The 18,932-nt window shown below is 40.4% G+C and overlaps 1 protein-coding gene and 1 non-coding gene across 2 annotated transcripts; one reads left to right on the top strand and one right to left on the bottom strand.

The window, feature by feature from the left end:
- Positions 1–609: 609 nt before the first annotated feature.
- Positions 610–713, top strand: LOC112768216 (small nucleolar RNA R71). The gene has a single exon (XR_003185659.1). It is a non-coding gene; the product is annotated as a small nucleolar RNA R71 (small nucleolar RNA).
- A 16,525-nt stretch (positions 714–17,238) lies between these two features.
- Positions 17,239–17,934, bottom strand: LOC140176939 (uncharacterized). Its single transcript, XM_072208550.1, has one exon. The coding sequence runs from the start codon at positions 17,932–17,934 to the stop codon at positions 17,239–17,241; it is 696 nt and encodes a 231-aa protein (XP_072064651.1).
- Positions 17,935–18,932: the final 998 nt, after the last annotated feature.

Here is an 18,932-nt window from a genome sequence, read left to right as displayed (position 1 = left end):
AATTGTTGGTTTGGAGTAGGTTGGTCAGGTTGATTATTTTGGTCATGATATGTTGGTTGGGAGTAAGTGTTTTGTGTGGCTTGGTATGATCTTTGGTTGGAGTTTTGGTACGTGGAGTTGTTGTGTTGGTTGTAAGGTTTGTGGTTTTGTGGTTGGCTTTGTTGGTTTCCCCACCCAAAGTTTGGGTGGTTTTTCCATCCTAGGTTGTAAGTGTTGGAATGTGGATCATATGATTGCCTTTGTTGATTTCCCACATAATTGGCCTCTTCCCAATCTTCTCCTTCAGTATTTGCTTCCTCTTGATCTTGTGTGTGTATTGCAGCCACTTGCTTTGTGTCTAACTTCCTGGTAAGCTCTGCTAGTTGCTTGGCAAACACCTTGTTTTGGGCTAGAATTGCATCAACATGGTTCAGCTCCATGACTCCCTTAGTGTTGTGTCTCTCTGAAGCATAGTAGTACTCATTCTCAGCCACTGTCTCAATCACTTCAATGGCTTCTTTCACAGTCTTTTTCCTGTTCAATGAGTCTCCTGATGAATGGTCTACAGCCTTCCTTGATTCATAAGAAAGTCCATCATAGAAGATGTGCAATTGCACCCAGTCAGGGAACATGTTTGGTGGGCATTTCATTGTCAACTCTTTGAACCTCTCCCATGCCTCGTAGAGCGTCTCACCATCTTGTTGTCTAAAAGTCTGAACCTCAGATCGAAGCCTATTGACCCTTTGTGGGGGGTAGAAACGTGCCAGAAACTTGCTTTCCACTTCATCCCAGGTTGTTAAGCTGTCCCTTGGGAATGATTCCAGCCACTTAGCTGCTTTGTCCCTAAGTGAAAATGGGAACAAGAGCAGTTTATAGGCATCATCCTGGACTCCATTGGACTTCACAGTGTCGCAAATTCTCAAGAATTTGGTGAGATGTTGGTTTGGATCTTCATTAGCACTTCCACCAAATGAACAATGATTCTCCACCAATGATATGAGCTGTGGTTTGAGTTCAAAATTGTTGGCCTGAATGGGTGGTTTCTGAATGCTACTACCACAATTCTCAGAGGTTGGGTTTATGTATGAACCAAGAACCCTCCTCTCAGGAATGGCATTGTTTCCATCAGCCCTCTCATGGTTGTGAAATTCTCTATCCATGTTGAGATCTAGAGCTTCCTCAAAGTTGTCCTCAGATTCTCCTTCAGATTCTTCTTCTCCCAGTACCCTCTTCCTTCTTGCTTCCCTTCTAAGTCTATGAAGGGTCCTCTCTGGTTCGGTATATGGAGGGGTTGATGTCTCTCCTCTCCTACCTGTCATACAAGAACACACCACAAGCAACAAACAAGTGGAATACTCTTGGTTAATGGAAGAGTATGGTTAGAGCAGTTGAGGAATTAATTCAAATAGTTAGTGGGTCAGTGAGTTAGTTGCTTGAAATGAAAGGCAATAGAAAGAAAAAGCAAATAACAGAGTGCAGAAATTAAAATTCAACAAGTAACTGAATTAACAAAACAAGAAAAATGCTCAATCTAGTTAACTTCCAATTTGAGAATTGTCAATCGAAAACCAATCCCCTGCAACGGCGCCATAAACTTGATGCGCTATAACTGGGTATAGCTACGATTAAGGGAAATTGCACAATCGGCAAAATTCCTTCCGGCAAGTGCACCGGTTATCGTCAAGTAAAAACTCACAATAGAGTGAGGTCGAATCCCACAAGGATTGGTTGAATGAGCAATTCGAATTTGAAGTTTGATTAGTTGAGCGGAATCAAGAATTGGGTGTGAACTGCATAAAGTAAATTGGCGGGAAATGTAAATTGCAAGGTATTGAAATGACTGAATCTTAAATTACGAGAATTAAAGTGCGAGAAGCTAAATTGCTGAAATTAAAAGGGATGGGGGTGATTGCATGAATTGAAAGTGCAGAATGTAAATAGAAAGGGATAGATCAGAGATGGGGAGTTCATTGGGTGTTAGGAGATATTGAGATCTCCGAATCAAAACATTTTATCTCTTCCTCAACCAATGCATTCATTGAATTTTGCTTGGCAATCTTATATGATTGGATCCCAATCCCTTGGCTCACCAATTCTCTCTAAAAACAAACAAATTCCCAATCCCTTGGTTTAAATGTTCATAAGAAGAGATGAAGCTCGATCACTGATTATACCACACAATTTCATGGACCACAATTTGGTAGGATTACATGTCACAATATCCATCCAAACCCCAATCCAATTCACTGTGAGAAAGCTTCTCTAGCATGAATCCATCATTCCTTTCCCAAGGTTCCGAAGGATTCCAATTATGGGTAGTTTCTTTCCCAAGACAACTACCCAGTGGAATTAGATCGAGAAGATTTCTAACAAAATTCAAGAGAAAAGATTGAAGAAGAAGATAAAACTATTATTGATTCATTGAATTACAATAGAGCTCCCTAACCCAATGAAAGGGGTTTAGTGAGTCATAGCTCTGAATTCAATTACAAAAGTATGAAAATTCTAAAGTGTCAAAAGGTGCTAACTAACTTCAATTCTATCCTATTTATACACTTTCTAAATTGAGCTTCTGTTGTGTTTCTTGGGCTTCGAGGCCTTTCCTTGATTTCCTTTTGCTTTAGGCTTGTGGTCCATAATCTTGATGAGGCTATGATCCAATTCTGTAACATTCATTGAGCAAACTTAGTGATAAACAAGTAATGACACCAGACTCAACAATTTGAAGTTCCAGACTCATCAATTTTTCAGGCCCAATCCCATAAACCATGATATTCAATTGGGTTTCATGCCATAATCAGTTTAAGTTAATCTTTGTGCTCAATTGCTAACTTGAACTTCAATATAATTGGCCCAGAAACCTTTTCAAATGGTGGTGTTTAAGTTTAAGTTTAAGTTTCAGTTTAAGGTCAAACTAAAAATTAAACGTGGAATTGGAAGAAAGCAACCCAGGGGTGTTCATTGTCGAGCACGTTTAACCTCCAGTTTAAGGTTAAACTGGAGGTTAAACTTGGAAATGAAGAAAGCACACCCTGGAGGCAATTTGGGTCGACCACGTTTAACCTCCAGTTTGAGGTTAAACTGGAGGTTAAACTTGGAAATGAAGAAAACACTCTGGAGGAGAAAAGCCATCGAACACGTTTAACCTCCAGTTTGAGGTCAAACTGGAGGTTAAACGTGGAAACACTTCCCTTTCTTGAGTCGTCACTTTGTTCTCTTGTCAACCTTGCCAATTTGATGCCAAATATGGACTATTATACCTCGTTGGAAAGCTATGGATGTCTACTTTCCAATGCAACTGGAAGCGCATCATTTGGAGTTCTACAACTCGAGTTATACTCCATGGAAGGTGAAGAGGTCAGCTGGCCTGATTGCATGTTGGTACTATGCTCTTCTATGCACATTACGAGGCTGTTTTCTCCCTCAATTTTTAGTATCCACCATTCATACCATATATGCTTGGAAAGCTCTAGATGTCTTCTTTCCAATGCATTTTGAATCACCTCATTTGGAGTTTTGTAGCTCAAGTTATTTATGTTTGAAGAAGGCATGGCCAAGCTGTTCCATATAACACGTTTAAGCTCCTGGTGCCTTTCTTACTTCTGGCGTTTAACCTCCAGTTTGAGGTCAAACTGGAGGTTAAACGTGGAAATGCTTCTTGGTGAGGAGAAAGTGTCGAACACGTTTAACCTCCAGTTTGAGGTCAAACTGGAGGTTAAACGTGGAATGCTCCCTTGGTTCAAATCATCATTCTGGCGTTTAACCTCCAGTTTGAGGTCAAACTGGAGGTTAAACGTGGAATGCTTCTTAGTGCCCTTTCTCATTCTGGCGTTTAACTTCCAGTTTGAGGTCAAACTGGAGGTTAAACGCCAGTTACAGCATTTCCTCTCTTCTCATGATTTTGGCGTTTAAGCTCCAGTTTAACCTTAAACTGGAGCTTAAACGTCCCATTTGATTCTTAAACTTCCTTTATTGATTTTTGTTGCTTCCTTGCCTAGCCTCTTCTTCCCTGAAATCATCCAAACAATTGCATCAAAGTCTTGCAAAATTTCATGAGAAATCATCCATTCATAGCATTCAAGTAATAACACTAAAAACTCATGGAATTTGCATCAAAATCATAATGTTTGGATGAATCATTGCTTGTTGTTCATTTAACCATTCTTGATTACTTTAAGCTCAAGAAAATGCATAAAACAACTAAAACTAACAGAAAAATGCTAGTGAAACTAGCCTAAGATGCCTTGGCATCAGTGGCAGATCGGTGCGTGCGCGCCAGAAGTGCGCACGCGCAAAGGGGGTTGGGCGCGGGGCATGAGGCTAGCTCGGAGTTGGTGCAACTCTCGGGTACTTGGCCTGGAAATTACGGCAGCAAATCGGCACGGACACGGCATGTGCGCGGTCGCGCGCATTTTGTTTTGAGCATATGGACGCGCTGGCGCACGGTGCGCGTCAGTGCGAATGAAGTTGTGCTGGGGGCCTAACGTTGGCGCGAGAATGTTCCAACTCTCTGGAAAATGTATGGGCCTGCATCCGCGCTATGGACTCGTGCGCGCACAGCGTGCCCTCATGTCCCTACCCCCTTTTTTTCATGAGAATGAAGAATGCACATCTCATCACAAATTCAGCAGGTAGCTAGCCAAGGGCCAGAAAAAAACACCTAAAACTTCATGTAGGACCTAGAAATAGGGTGTTTTCTACCATTCAAGTAATCCATAATCCAAACTTCTATGAACAATAAAATCAAGTCTAGATAAACAAGTCAAGGACTAAACAATCACAAATCAAAGAAGAGTTCAATGGCTATATACAAAGAGGGCAAAAAGGATAGATCTCACCATGGTGGGGTGTCTCCCACCTAGTACTTTTGTTTAACGTCCTTAAGTTGGATTTCTGGTGGACGAAATTGTGATCAACAATATTGGCTCTTGGGCATGTACACAAAAACTATTGTGACTCTTGTTCATTCAAAATCCTTATTATGGCACTGGTTGAATTCACAACTCCGTTCAACTAACCAGCAAGTGTACTGGGTCGTCCAAGTAATACCTTACGTGAGTAAGGGTCGAATCCACAGGGATTATTGGTTTGCAGCAATTAATATTTATTTTATTAGTCTTAGTTAGGATGTCAACAAGGTTATTTGGATTAAAAGTGAAATTACTAGATTTGATTATAAAAATAAAAGAGGGAACAATGTTACTTTGTTTTGCAGTACTGGGGAATATGTTGGAGTTTTGGAGATGCTTTGTCCTCTGACTTCAACTCTTCCTTGAAATCCTCTTCTCACACGCAGGTTCCTTCCATGGCAAGCTCTATGTAGGGTGTCACCGTTGTCAGTGGCTACTTCCCATCCTCTCAGTGAAAACGTTCCTATGCTCTGTCACAGCACGGCTAATCATCTGTCGGTTCTCAATCAGGTTGGAATAGAATCCATTGATTCTTTTGCGTCTGTCACTAACGCCCAGCCCTCAGGAGTTTGAAGCACGTCACGGTCATTCAATCCCGGAATCCTACTCGAAATACCACAGACAAGATTTAGACTTTCCGGATTCTCATGAATGCCGCCATCAATCCGGCTTATACCACGAAGATTCTGTTGGGGAATCTAAGAGATATTCATTCAATCTGATGTAGAATGGAGGTGGTTGTCAGGAACACGTTCAGGGATTGAGGAAGGTGATGAGTGTCACGGATCATCACCTTCTTCACAATTAAGCGCGAATAAACATCTTAGATAAGAACAAGCGTGTTTGAATGGAAAACAAAGGAATTGTATTAAATCATCGAGACGCTGCAGAGCTCCTCACCCCCAACAATGGAGTTTAGAGACTCATGCCATCACAGAGTGTATAATTCAGATCTGAAAATGTCATGAGGTACAAGAAAATGTCTGTAAAAGTTGTTTAAATAGTAAACTAGTACCCTAGGTTTACAGAAAATGAATAAACTAAGATAATTGGTGCAGAAATCCACTTCTGGGGCCCACTTGGTGTGTGCTGGGGCTGAGACTAAAGCTTTCCACGTGTGGAGGCCCTTCTTGGCGTCAAACTCCAGGTTATGACGTGTTTTGGGCGTTCAACTCCGGATCATGACGTTTTTCTGGCGTTTAACTCCAGACAGCAGCATGAACTTGGCGTTTAACGCCAAGTTACGTCGTCTATCCTCGCGAAAAGTATGGACTATTATATATTGCTGGAAAGCCCTGGATGTCTACTTTCCAACGCCATTGAGAACGCGCCAATTGGACTTCTGTAGCTCTAGAAAATCCATTTCGAGTGCAGGGAGGTCAGGATCCAACAGCATCAGCAGTCCTTTTTCATTCTAAGTCAGATTTTTGCTCAGCTCCCTCAATTTCAGCCAGAAAATACCTGAAATCACAGAAAAACACACAAACTCATAGTAAAGTCCAGAAATATGATTTTTGCCTAAAAACTAATAATATTCTACTAAAAATTAACTGAAACATGCTAAAATCTACATGAAATTACCCCCAAAAAGCGTATAAAATATCCGCTCATCACAACACCAAACTTAAACTGTTGCTTGTCCTCAAGCAACTAGATGAATAAAATAGGTTCTAACAGAAATAAAGAAGTAATAATATTCTCGAGTTTTAAATGAGGCTCAGATTCTTATTAGATGAGCGGGGCTTGTAGCTTTTTGTCTCTTAATAGTTTTGGCATCTCCCTGTATCTTTAAATTTTCAGAATGATTGGCATCCTTAGGAACTCAGAATTCAGATAGTATTATTGACTCTCCTAGTGTAGTATGTTGATTCTTGAACACAGTTATTTTATGAGTCTTGGCTGTGGCCCTAAGCACTTTGTCTTCCAGTATTACCACCGGATACATAAATGCCACAGACACATAACTGGGTGAACCTTTTCAGATTATGACTCAGCTTTGCTAGAGTCCCCAGTCAGTGGTGTCCAGAGCTCTTAAGCACACTCTTTTGCTTTGGATCACGACTTTAACCACTCAGTCTCAAGTTTTTCACTTGGACCTTCATGACACAAGCACATGGTCAGGGACAGCTTGGTTTAGCCGCTTAGGCCTGGATTTTTATTTCCTTGGGCCCTCCTATCCATTGATGCTCAAAGCCTTGGATCCTTTTTACTCTTGGCTAGTGCTCATGGCTTGTGAATATTGTATATATATATATATATATATATTTTTTACTGCTTTTTCTTGCTTCAAGAATCAATTTCATGATCTTTCAGATCATCAACAATATTTTTCGTGTTCCTCATTCTTTCAGGAGCCAATATTCATCAAATTCAAAGTACATATTATGCACTGTTCAAGCATTCATTCAGAGAACAAAAAGTATTGCCACCACATATAATTAATTATAAATTTTATTATTAAGAACTCGAAAAAAATAAATTACTTCTTTATTCTAAAAGAAAATCTACTACTTTATTCATGCCTAATGATGATGAGAAAAATAAATTATAGCTTAGTTGGAAATAAAATCAAAATAGACATCCTAATTACTACTAAATATCTTCTAAGGTCAATTTCTAAAAGGAATAATTATTACTAAGTTAAAACAGAAAAATTGGAACTCAGCAACCTGTTGTTTTGAGGAGTGGATGCTCCTTTAATTCTTTGGGGTGTGGTTCAAGGATTAATTTTTGGCGCTTCAGCTCCCTTAGATCACGCCCTTGCTCCTCCTGTTCCTTGAGCAGTTTGCAAATCATGCTACCTTGATTATTCTGTTCTTCCTTTATTTGATCCATAGCTTCTTGCAATCTGGAAATAGAAGCCTCAAGCTGTTCCCAATATTCGAATTGGGGCAGTTCTGGGAGGGCTTCTTGTGCTCTCCTTCTGGCAGAATCCTCTTGTTGCTGTTGCCTGACCATTGATGTTCCAGTAATGGGCTTTTCAATTAGGATATATTCAGTTATTCCCATCTTTACTCCAGCATCTTTGCAAAGCATAGAAACTAGGCTTGGATAAGCCAATTTAGCGTCCTTAGAATTCCTGTTTGCTATTTTATATAGCTCACAGGAGATCAGCTGATGGACTTCCACTTCTTTTCCCAACATGATGCAGTGAATCATGACAGCTCTTTTGATGGTAACTTCAGAATGGTTGCTGGTGGGCAATATGGAACGACTAATAAAATCCAGCCAGCCTCTGGCTACTGGTTTTAGATCTTCTCTTTTGAGTTGAACTGGGATGCCAGTTGTACTGGTAGTCCACTTGGCTCCAGGGATGCATATATCCTCCAGAACCTTGTCCAACCCTTTATTGACCCTCATCATTCTCCTATTAAAGGAGTCTGGGTCATCTTTCAGTTGAGGAATCTTGAATATCTCCCTGATCTTGTCAGAATTGGTATGAATGATCTTTCCTCTGACTAAGGTCTTATGGTCAAAGAGAGCAGCTCCAATGATTCTTTGCCTTTCTGTCTGCCATAGATTAGCATAGAATTCCTGAACCATATTCTTCCCCACTTTCGTTTCAGGATTGGCCAGAATTTCCCAATTCCTGTTTCGAATTTGCTCTTGGATCTCCGGATATTCATCTTCTTTCAGATCAAATCTGACTTCCGGGATCACTGATCTGTGACTCATTATCTTGTAGTAATGGTCTGAATGTTCTTTAGTTAAGAACTTCCCTTGATTCCAAAGTGGCTTTGGAGCGCTTTCTTTCTTCCCTCTTGGGGTGGTTTGCTTTCCTTTAGGGGCCATGATCTTAAGTGAGTATATTTTTGTGATCACGGATAAGCACACCAAACTTAGAGTTTTGCTTGTCCTCAAGCAAAGGAGAAGAAAGAAGAGGGACAGAAGGAGAGCAAGTGTTGGATGAAGATGAGGAGGAGGAGGCCGAATATAATATAAAGGGATGGGGGGTGGGAAATTTTCGAAAAATAAGAAAGAGATAAGATAAAAGATATGATTTTAAAAATTATGATCAGAAAAAGATATAATTTTAAAAAGGAAAAGATATGAATCATAATTTAAAAGATAATTTTGAAATTTAATTTTGAAGAGGATTTTCTTAAAAGGAATTATTGATGTGTTGGAAACAAATTTGAAAAGATGATGGCTTGAATTGGAAAGCCATTTGGCTTTATGGATTAAGATATATTTAATATTTTTGAAAAAAAAGGATTTAAGAAATTAGGATAAAAACTTTTGGAATTGAAAGTGATAATTTAAAATATGTTTATGCAAGAAATCATGAATTTGAAACATAAAACTTTTGAAAAATTGCAAAGAAAAACGAAATTGTACCTCCTCCCACCATCCTGGCGTTAAACGCCCACATGGTGCATGGTTTGGGCGTTTAACGCCCACATGTTGCTTCTCCTGGGCGTTCAACGCCCATGTGATGCTTCTTTCTGGCGTTGAACGCCAGGAAGTCCTTCTTTACTGGGCATTTTTCTAAACGCCCAGAATGCTAGCAGATTGGCGTTAAACGCCCAGAAGGTGCTCCTTTCTGGCGTTTAACGCCCAGAAGATGCTCCTTTCTGGCGTTTAACGCCCAGAAGGCTACCCTTACTGGCGTTAAACACCCAGTGGGTGCTTCTTTTGGGCGTTTAACGCCCAAAGTGTTTCTTACTGGCTTTTTCATGCCAGTGAGCTTCCAAATTTCTCTGTAACTCTTGGGACTTCAGTAAATTTACTATTTCACCTTTGAAGATACTTAGATCTAAACCTGTAAAGAAAGAAAATTTATTTAATTAGTATTTGAACTTTGTACATGGCTGGGTTGCCTCCCAGCAAGCGCTTCTTTAATGTCATTAGCTGGACTATCACTGATCTTCAATTAAGTCTCAGTCTCGAGCATTCTTGCTCGAGATTACCTTCAAGATAGTGTTTAACTCTTTGTCCATTAACAATGAACTTTTTGTTAGAGTCACTATCCTGAAGTTCTATGTATCCATATGGTGATACGCTTGTGATTACATATGGACCTCTCCACCGGGATTTTAATTTCCCAGGGAATAATTTGAGCCTTGAATTAAATAGCAGAACTTTCTGTCCTGGTTCAAAGACTCTGGATGACAATTTCTTATCATGCCATCTTTTTGCTTTCTCTTTGTAAATTTTTGCATTTTCGAAAGCATTGAGTCTAAATTCCTCTAGCTCATTTAACTGGAGTAATCGTTTTTCTCCAGCTAACTTGGCATCAAGATTCAGGAATCTGGTTGCCCAATAGGCCTTGTGTTCCAGTTCCACTGGCAAGTGACATGCCTTTCCATACACCAGCTGGTATGGGGAGGTCCCTATAGGGGTCTTAAATGCTGTTCTGTATGCCCATAGAGCATCATCCAAGCTTCTTGCCCAATCCTTTCTACGGTTAATTACAGTCCGTTCCAGGATTCTTTTAAGTTCTCTATTTGAGACTTCAGCCTGCCCATTAGTTTGTGGGTGATATGGAGTAGCCACCCTGTGGTTGACTCCATAACGTACTAGAGCAGAGTAGAGCTGTTTATTACAGAAATGAGTGCCCCCATCACTGATTAACACTCTAGGGATACCAAATCTGCTGAAGATATGTTTCTGGAGGAATTTTAACACTGTTTTAGTGTCATTAGTGGGTGTTGCAATGGCCTCCACCCATTTGGATACATAATCCACTGCCACCAGAATATAAGTGTTTGAGTATGATGGTGGGAAAGGTCCAATGAAGTCAATGCCCCATACATCAAACAACTCAATCTCCAAGATTCCTTGTTGAGGCATGGCATAACTGTGAGGCAGGTTGCCTGATCTTTGGCAACTATCACAGTTGAGTACAAATGCTCGGGAATCTTTATAGAGAGTAGGCCAGTAGAAGCCACTTTGGAGGACTCTTGTGGCTGTTCGTTCACTTCCAAAATGTCCTCCATACTGTGATCCATGGCAATGCCAAAGGATCTTCTGTGCTTCTTCTTTAGGCACACATCAACGGATTACTCCGTCTGCACATCTCTTAAAGAGATATGGTTCATCCCAAAGATAGTACTTTGCATCTGTGATTAATTTCTTTGATTGCATCTTACTGTACTCTTAGGGTATGAATCTTACTGCCTTGTAGTTTGCAATGTCTGCAAACCATGGCACTTCCTGGATGGCTAGTAGTTGCTCATCCGGAAAGGTTTCAGAAATTTCAGTGAGAGGGAGGGACGCCCCTTCCACTGGTTCTATTCGGGACAGGTGATCTGCTACTTGATTTTCTGTCCCTTTTCTGTCTCTTATTTCTATATCAAACTCTTGCAGAAGCAGCACCCATCTGATGAGTCTGGGTTTTGAATCCTACTTTGTGAGTAGATATTTAAGAGCAGCATGATCAGTGTACACAATCACTTTTGATCCTACTAAGTAGGATCTGAATTTGTCAATGGCGTAAACCACTGCAAGTAGCTCTTTTTCTGTGGTTGTATAATTCTTCTGTGCATCATTTAGCACCCGGCTTGCATAGTAAATGACGTGCAGAAGCTTGTCATGTCTTTGTCCCAACACTGCACCAATGGCATGGTCACTGGCATCACACATCAGTTCAAATGGTAATGTCCAGTCTGGTGCAGAGATGATTGGTGCTGTAACCAATTTAGCTTTCAGAGTCTCAAATGCCTGCAGACACTCTTCATCAAAGATAAATGGCGTGTCTGCAGCTAGCAGGTTGCTCAGAGGTTTGGCGATTTTTGAAAAATCCTTTATAAACCTCCTATAGAACCCTGCATGTCCTAGAAAGCTTCTGATTGCCTTAACATTAGCAGGTGGTGGTAATTTTTCAATTACTTCTACCTTAGCTTGGTCCACCTCTATCCCCTTGTTCGAAATTTTGTGCCCAAGGACAATTCCTTCAGTCACCATAAAGTGACATTTTTCCCAGTTTAAAACCAGGTTAGTCTCTTGGCATCTTTTCAGAACAAGTGCTAAGTGGTTAAGGCAGGAGCTGAATGAGTCTCCAAATACTGAGAAGTCATCCATGAAGACTTCCAGAAATTTTTCCACCATATCAGAGAAAATTGAAAGCATGCACCTCTGAAAGGTTGCAGGTGCATTGCACAGGCCAAATGGCATCCTTCTGTATGCAAATACTCCAGATGGGCATGTGAATGCCGTTTTCTCCTGATCCTGGGGATCTACTGCAATTTGATTATAACCTGAATATCCATCCAGGAAGCAGTAGTATTCATGACCTGCTAGTCTTTCTAGCATCTGGTCTATGAATGGTAAAGGAAAATGATCCTTTCTGGTGGCTGTATTGAGCCTTCTGTAATCAATGCACATACGCCACCCTGTAACTGTCCTTGTAGGAACCAGTTCATTTTTTTCATTATGAACCACTGTCATGCCACCCTTCTTAGGGACAACTTGGACAGGGCTCACCCAGGGGCTGTCAGAAATAGGATAAATAATCCCAGCCTCTAGTAATTTAGTGACCTCTTTTTGCACCACTTCTTTCATAGCTGGGTTCAGCCGCCTTTGTGGTTGAACCACTGGCTTGGCGTCATCCTCCAACAAGATTTTGTGCATGCATCTGGCTGGGCTAATGCCCTTAAGATCACTAATGGACCACCCAAGAGCTGTCTTGTGCGTCCTTAGCACTTGGATTAGTGCTTCCTCTTCCTGTGGCTCTAAGGTAGAGCTTATAATTACAGGAAAGGTTTCACCTTCTCCCAAAAATGCATATTTCAGGGATGGTGGTAATGGTTTGAGCTCGGGTTTTGGAGGTTTCTCCTCTTCTTGAGGGATTTTCAGAGGTTCTATTATCTTCTCTGATTCCTCCAAATCAGGCTGAACATCTTTAAAGAGGTCCTCCAGCTCTGATTCGAGACTCTCAGCCATATTGACCTCCCTTACCAGAGAGTCAATAATATCAACACTCATGCAGTCATTTGGGGTGTCTGGATGTTGCATGGCTTTAACAACATTTAACTTGAACTCCTCCTCATTGACTCTCAAGGTCACTTCCCCTTTTTGGACATCAATGAGGGTTCGGCCAGTTGCTAGGAAAGGTCTTCCTAGAATGAGAGTTGCACTCTTGTGCTCCTCCATTTCCAGCACCACAAAGTCAGTAGGAAAGGCAAATGGCCCAACCTTGACAATCATGTCTTCAATCACGCCTGATGGGTATTTAATGGAACCATCAGCAAGTTGAAGACATATCCTGGTTGGTTTGATTTCTTCAGTCAAACCAAGCTTTCTGATAGTAGATGCAGGTATTAGGTTGATACTTGCCCCAAGATCGCATAAAGCTTGCTTGGTACAAACACCTTCTAATGTGCATGGTATCATAAAGCTCCCAGGATCTTTAAGCTTCTCAGGTAAGCTTTTCAGAATGACTGCACTGCATTCTTCAGTGAGGTAAACTTTTTCAGTTTCCCTCCAATCCTTCTTATGACTTAAGATCTCTTTCATGAACTTAGCATAAGAAGGTATTTGCTCAAGTGCTTCTGCAAACGAAATCTTTATTTCAAGAGTCCTGAGATAGTCTGCGAAGCGGGCAAACTGCTTATCCTGTTCTGCTTGACGGAGTTTTTGAGGATAAGACATTTTGGCTTTGTATTCCTCAACCTTAGTTGCTGCAGGTTTATTACCTACAAAAGTGGGTTGGGAAGCCTTTTTGGAAGGATTGTTATCAGCACCTGTATGTGACTGATCACCCACTGGCGTTTGAATACCAGGGGTGGAAGCTGGGGTGGCGTTAAACGCCACCTCCTTGCTTGTTACTGGCGTTTGAACGCCAGAACCATGTTCCTTTTGGGCGTTCAACGCCAGATCCATGCTTGTTTCTGGCGTTGAACACCAGGAATGAGCATGGTCTGGGCGTTCAGCGCCAGCTTTATCCCTTTCTGGGCTCTGCCTGTCCTCAGAGGGATTTTGAGTAGCTATTTGTTCATTTCCTGTCTTCTTGCTGCTTTGAAGTGAGGTATTTAATGTTTTCCCACTTCTTAATTGAACTGCTTGGCATTCATCTGCTATTTGTTTTGACAGTTGCTTTTCTGTCTGTTTTAATTGCACTTCCATGTTCCTGTTAGCCATTCTTGTTTCCTGTAATATTTCCTTGAATTCGGCTAGCTGCTGAGTTAGAAAGTCTAATTGCTGATTGAATTCATTAGCCTGATCCACCGGACTGAGTTCTGCAGTTACTGTTTTAGCTTCTTCTTTCATGGAAGATTCACTGCTTAGGTACAGATGCTGATTTCTGGCAACTGTATCAATGAGCTCTTGAGCTTCTTCAATTGTTTTTCTCATAATAGATCCACCAGCTGAGTGGTCTAGAGAAATCTGAGCTTTTTCTGTAAGCCCATAGTAGAAGATGTCTAATTGCACCCATTCTGAAAACATTTCAGAGGGGCATTTTCTTAGCATCTCTCTGTATCTCTCCCAAGCATCATAAAGGGATTCATTATCTCCTTGTTTCAAGCCTTGGATGCTTAGCCTTAGCTGTGTCATCCGTTTTGGAGGGAAATAGTGATTCAGGAATTTTTCTGACAGCTGTTTCCATGTTTTTATGCTATTCTTAGGCTGGTTATTTAACCACCTCTTAGCTTGATCTTTTACAGCAAATGGAAACAGTAGTAATCTGTAGACATCCTGATCCACTTCCTTATCATGTACTGTATCAGCAATTTGCAGAAATTGTGCCAGAAACTCTGTAGGTTCTTCATGTGGAAGACCAGAATACTGGCAGTTTTGCTGCACTATGATAATGAGCTGAGGATTCAGCTCAAAGCTACTAACTCCAATGGAGGGTATACAGATACTACTCCCATATGAAGCAGTAGTGGGGTTAGCATATGACCCCAGAGTCCTCTTGGACTGTCCATTCATACTTACTTCCATAATGGAATACAAGTTGAGAATTTATATGTTGAGAATTATTTATTTTATAGTAATGGAATAAATAAAAATGGAATAAATAAAAAGAAGTTAAAAATATATTTTTTTTTCGGAAAAAAAATGAAATTAAAATCTAAAATTTTTAAAAAAATTTCGAAAAAGTAGTTGAAAAATATAAAATTTTTGAATTTTGAATTTTATGATGAAAGAGAAAAACACGCAAAAGACACAAGACTAAAAATTTTTAGATCTAATGCTCCTTATTTTCGAAAATTTTTGGAGGGAAAACACCAAGGAACACCAAACTTAAAAATTTTAAGATCAAGACACAAGAAAAACTCAAGAACACCTTGAAGATTCACAAGAACACCAAGAACAAAAGAAAGAACACCAAACTTAAAATTTTTAGAAAACTTTAAGAAAATTTTCGAAAATTATAAAAAAGATTAACAAGAAAACACCAAACTTAAAGTTTGGCACAAGATTCAATCCAAGAAAAATTATTTTTGAAAAAGGTTCCAAAGGGTATAACCAATTATCAAGAACAACTTAAAGATCAAGGAAGAACCAAGAACACTAACACGAAATTTTCAAAGAGCATATAAAACATGCAATTAACACCAAACTTAGAATAAGACACTAAACTCACGAAAAATTAACACTTAATTAAGAAAAATAATATTTTTGAAAAGAAATTTTTGAAAATAAACTATCCTATCAGAATTTGATGACTCTATAACAACAAAAAGGAACTATTCCTAATCTAAGAAATAAAATAAGCCTTCAATTGTTCAAACTCAATAATCCCCGGCAACGGCGCCAAAAACTTGGTGGACGAAATTGTGATCAACAATATTGGCTCTTGGGCATGTACACAAAAACTATTGTGACTCTTGTTCATTCAAAATCCTTATTATGGCACTGGTTGAATTCACAACTCCGTTCAACTAACCAGCAAGTGTACTGGGTCGTCCAAGTAATACCTTACGTGAGTAAGGGTCGAATCCATAGGGATTATTGGTTTGCAGCAATTAATATTTATTTTATTAGTCTTAGTTAGGATGTCAACAAGGTTATTTGGATTAAAAGTGAAATTACTAGATTTGATTATAAAAATAAAAGAGGGAACAATGTTACTTTGTTTTGCAGTACTAGGGAATATGTTGGAGTTTTGGAGATGCTTTGTCCTCTGACTTCAACTCTTCCTTGAAATCCTCTTCTCACACGCAGGTTCCTTCCATGTCAAGCTCTATGTAGGGTGTCACCGTTGTCAGTGGCTACTTCCCATCCTCTCAGTGAAAACGTTCCTATGCTCTGTCACAGCACGGCTAATCATCTGTCGGTTCTCAATCAGGTTGGAATAGAATCCATTGATTCTTTTGCGTCTGTCACTAACGCCCAGCCCTCAGGAGTTTGAAGCACGTCACGGTCATTCAATCCCGGAATCCTACTCGGAATACCACAGACAAGATTTAGACTTTCCGGATTCTCATGAATGCCGCCATCAATCCGGCTTATACCACGAAGATTCTGTTGGGGAATCTAAGAGATATTCATTCAATCTGATGTAGAACGGAGGTGGTTGTCAGGCACACGTTCATGGATTGAGGAAGGTGATGAGTGTCACGGATCATCACCTTCTTCACAATTAAGCGCGAATAAACATCTTAGATAAGAACAAGCGTGTTTGAATGGAAAACAAAGGAATTGTATTAAATCATCGAGACGCTGCAGAGCTCCTCACCCCCAACAATGGAGTTTAGAGACTCATGCCGTCACAGAGTGTATAATTCAGATCTGAAAATGTCATGAGGTACAAGAAAATGTCTGTAAAAGTTGTTTAAATAGTAAACTAGTACCCTAGGTTTACAGAAAATGAATAAACTAAGATAATTGGTGCAGAAATCTACTTCTGGGGCCCACTTGGTGTGTGCTGGGGCTGAGACTAAAGCTTTCCACGTGTGGAGGCCCTTCTTGGCGTCAAACTCCAGGTTATGACGTGTTTTGGGCGTTCAACTCCGGATCATGACGTTTTTCTGGCGTTTAACTCCAGACAGCAGCATGAACTTGGCGTTTAACGCCAAGTTACTTCGTCTATCCTCGCGCAAAGTATGGACTATTATATATTGCTGGAAAGCCCTGGATGTCTACTTTCCAACGCCATTGAGAACGCGCCAATTGGACTCTTGTAGCTCCAGAAAATCCATTTCGAGTGCAGGGAGGTCAGGATCCAACAGCATCAGTAGTCCTTTTTCAGCCTAAGTCAGATTTTTGCTCAGCTCCTCAATTTCAGCAGAAAATACCTGAAATCACAGAAAAACACACAAACTCATAGTAAAGTCCAGAAATATGATTTTTGCCTAAAAACTAATAATATTCTACTAAAAATTAACTGAAACATGCTAAAATCTACATGAAATTACACCGAAAAAGCGTATAAAATATCCGCTCATCAATTTCCACTAGCTCAATGCTCTTTGTCAAGAGGTACATCTTCCAAAAGGAATACCTCAATCTCCTTGGTGCTCTTCCTTTGCTCACCATGATACAATTTGAGACGGTTCCCATTTACCTTGAAAATATCTGGACTTGAGGGATGGCTCAAATGGTAGACTCCATAAGGTTCCGCTTTCTCTACTTGATAGGGCCCCTCCCATCTTGATCTTAGCTTTCCGGGCAATAATCTCAACCTTGAGTTGTAAAGGAGGACTAGTTCATCGGGTCTATATTCCCTTCTCCTAATGTTCTTTTCATGGATGGCTTTCATTTTTTCTTTGTAAAGCCTAGAGTTTTCATAGGCTTCTAATCTCAAACATTCTAATTCCGCCAATTGAAGCTTCCTCTCAACTCCGGCCCCACCCAAATTTAGATTGCATTCCTTGACGGCCCAATATGCTTTGTGTTCAATTTCTACCGGTAAGTGGCAAGCTTTACCATACACCAACGGAAAGGGACTCATGCCAATCGGTGTTTTGTATGCCGTTCGGTATGCCCAAAGTGCATCGGTAAGCTTGACACTCCAATCTTTTCTACTAGGCTTCACAATCCTTTCCAATACATGCTTGATTTTCCGATTGGAAACCTCGGCTTGGCTGTTCGTTTGGGGGTGATAGGCCGTGGCAACTTTATGTATGATGTCGTACTTCTTCATGAGCCCTTCCATTCTTTTCTTGCAAAAGTGTGAACCTTGGTCACTTACAATTGCTCGCGGTGACCCAAAGCGACAAATTATTTATTCCTCACAAAAGAGAGAACTACATTAGTATCGTCTGTCCGGGTGGGTATCGCTTCCACCTATTTGGACACATAATCGATGGCTAGTAGAATGTAGAGAAAACCATTAGAGTTTGGGAATGGCCCCATGAAGTCGATACTCCATACATCAAAGATTTCACAAAAAGGTATGTTTTGTTAGGGGATTTCATCCTTCTTAGAGATATTACCAAATCTAAGGCATTGAAAACAAGATTTGCAATAAAGAGAAGAGTCTTTAAGAAAGGTTGGCCACCAAAATCTACAATCAATGACCTTTCTTGCCGTCCTTTGAGGTCCATAATGTCCACCTCCCTCGGAGGAATGGCAAGCGTCCAAGATTGCTTGGAATTCAGTTTGGGGGATGCACCTTCAGACTACTTGGTCCGCTCCACATCTCCAAAGGTAGGGATCATCCCATACATAATATTTGGATTCGCTTTTTAGCTTATCCTTTTGATGTTTGGAGAGGTTAGGAGGAAAGGTGCATGAAACCAAGTAGTTTGCCATTGGAGCATATCAAGGAATAACTTCCGAGATTGAATGCAAGCCATCAAGGGGAAAAGAATCATTGATAGGAGCGGTATCGCCGTTGGTGTGTTCAAGGCGACCTAAGTGATCTGCCACTAGGTTTTGCGAACCAATCCTATCTTTGATTTCCAAATCAAATTCTTGCAACAATAAAACCCATCTAATCAATCTCAGTTTGGATTCCTTCTTAACCAACAAATATTTTAACGCCCATGATCTGAGTACACTACTACCTTAGAACCAAGAAGATAGGCTCAGAATTTATCTAAAGCAAAAACTAGCCAAGAGTTCCTTCTCGGTAGTAGTGTAATTGGATTGGGCTCCATCTAGTGTTTTTGATGCATAGGCTATGACATATGGATTCTTACCCTCGCGTTG

The sequence above is a fragment of the Arachis hypogaea genome, chromosome 2, assembly GCF_003086295.3.
Source record: "Arachis hypogaea cultivar Tifrunner chromosome 2, arahy.Tifrunner.gnm2.J5K5, whole genome shotgun sequence".
NCBI lineage: Eukaryota > Viridiplantae > Streptophyta > Magnoliopsida > Fabales > Fabaceae > Arachis > Arachis hypogaea.
This window is presented reverse-complemented; position numbering and strand designations above follow the sequence as displayed.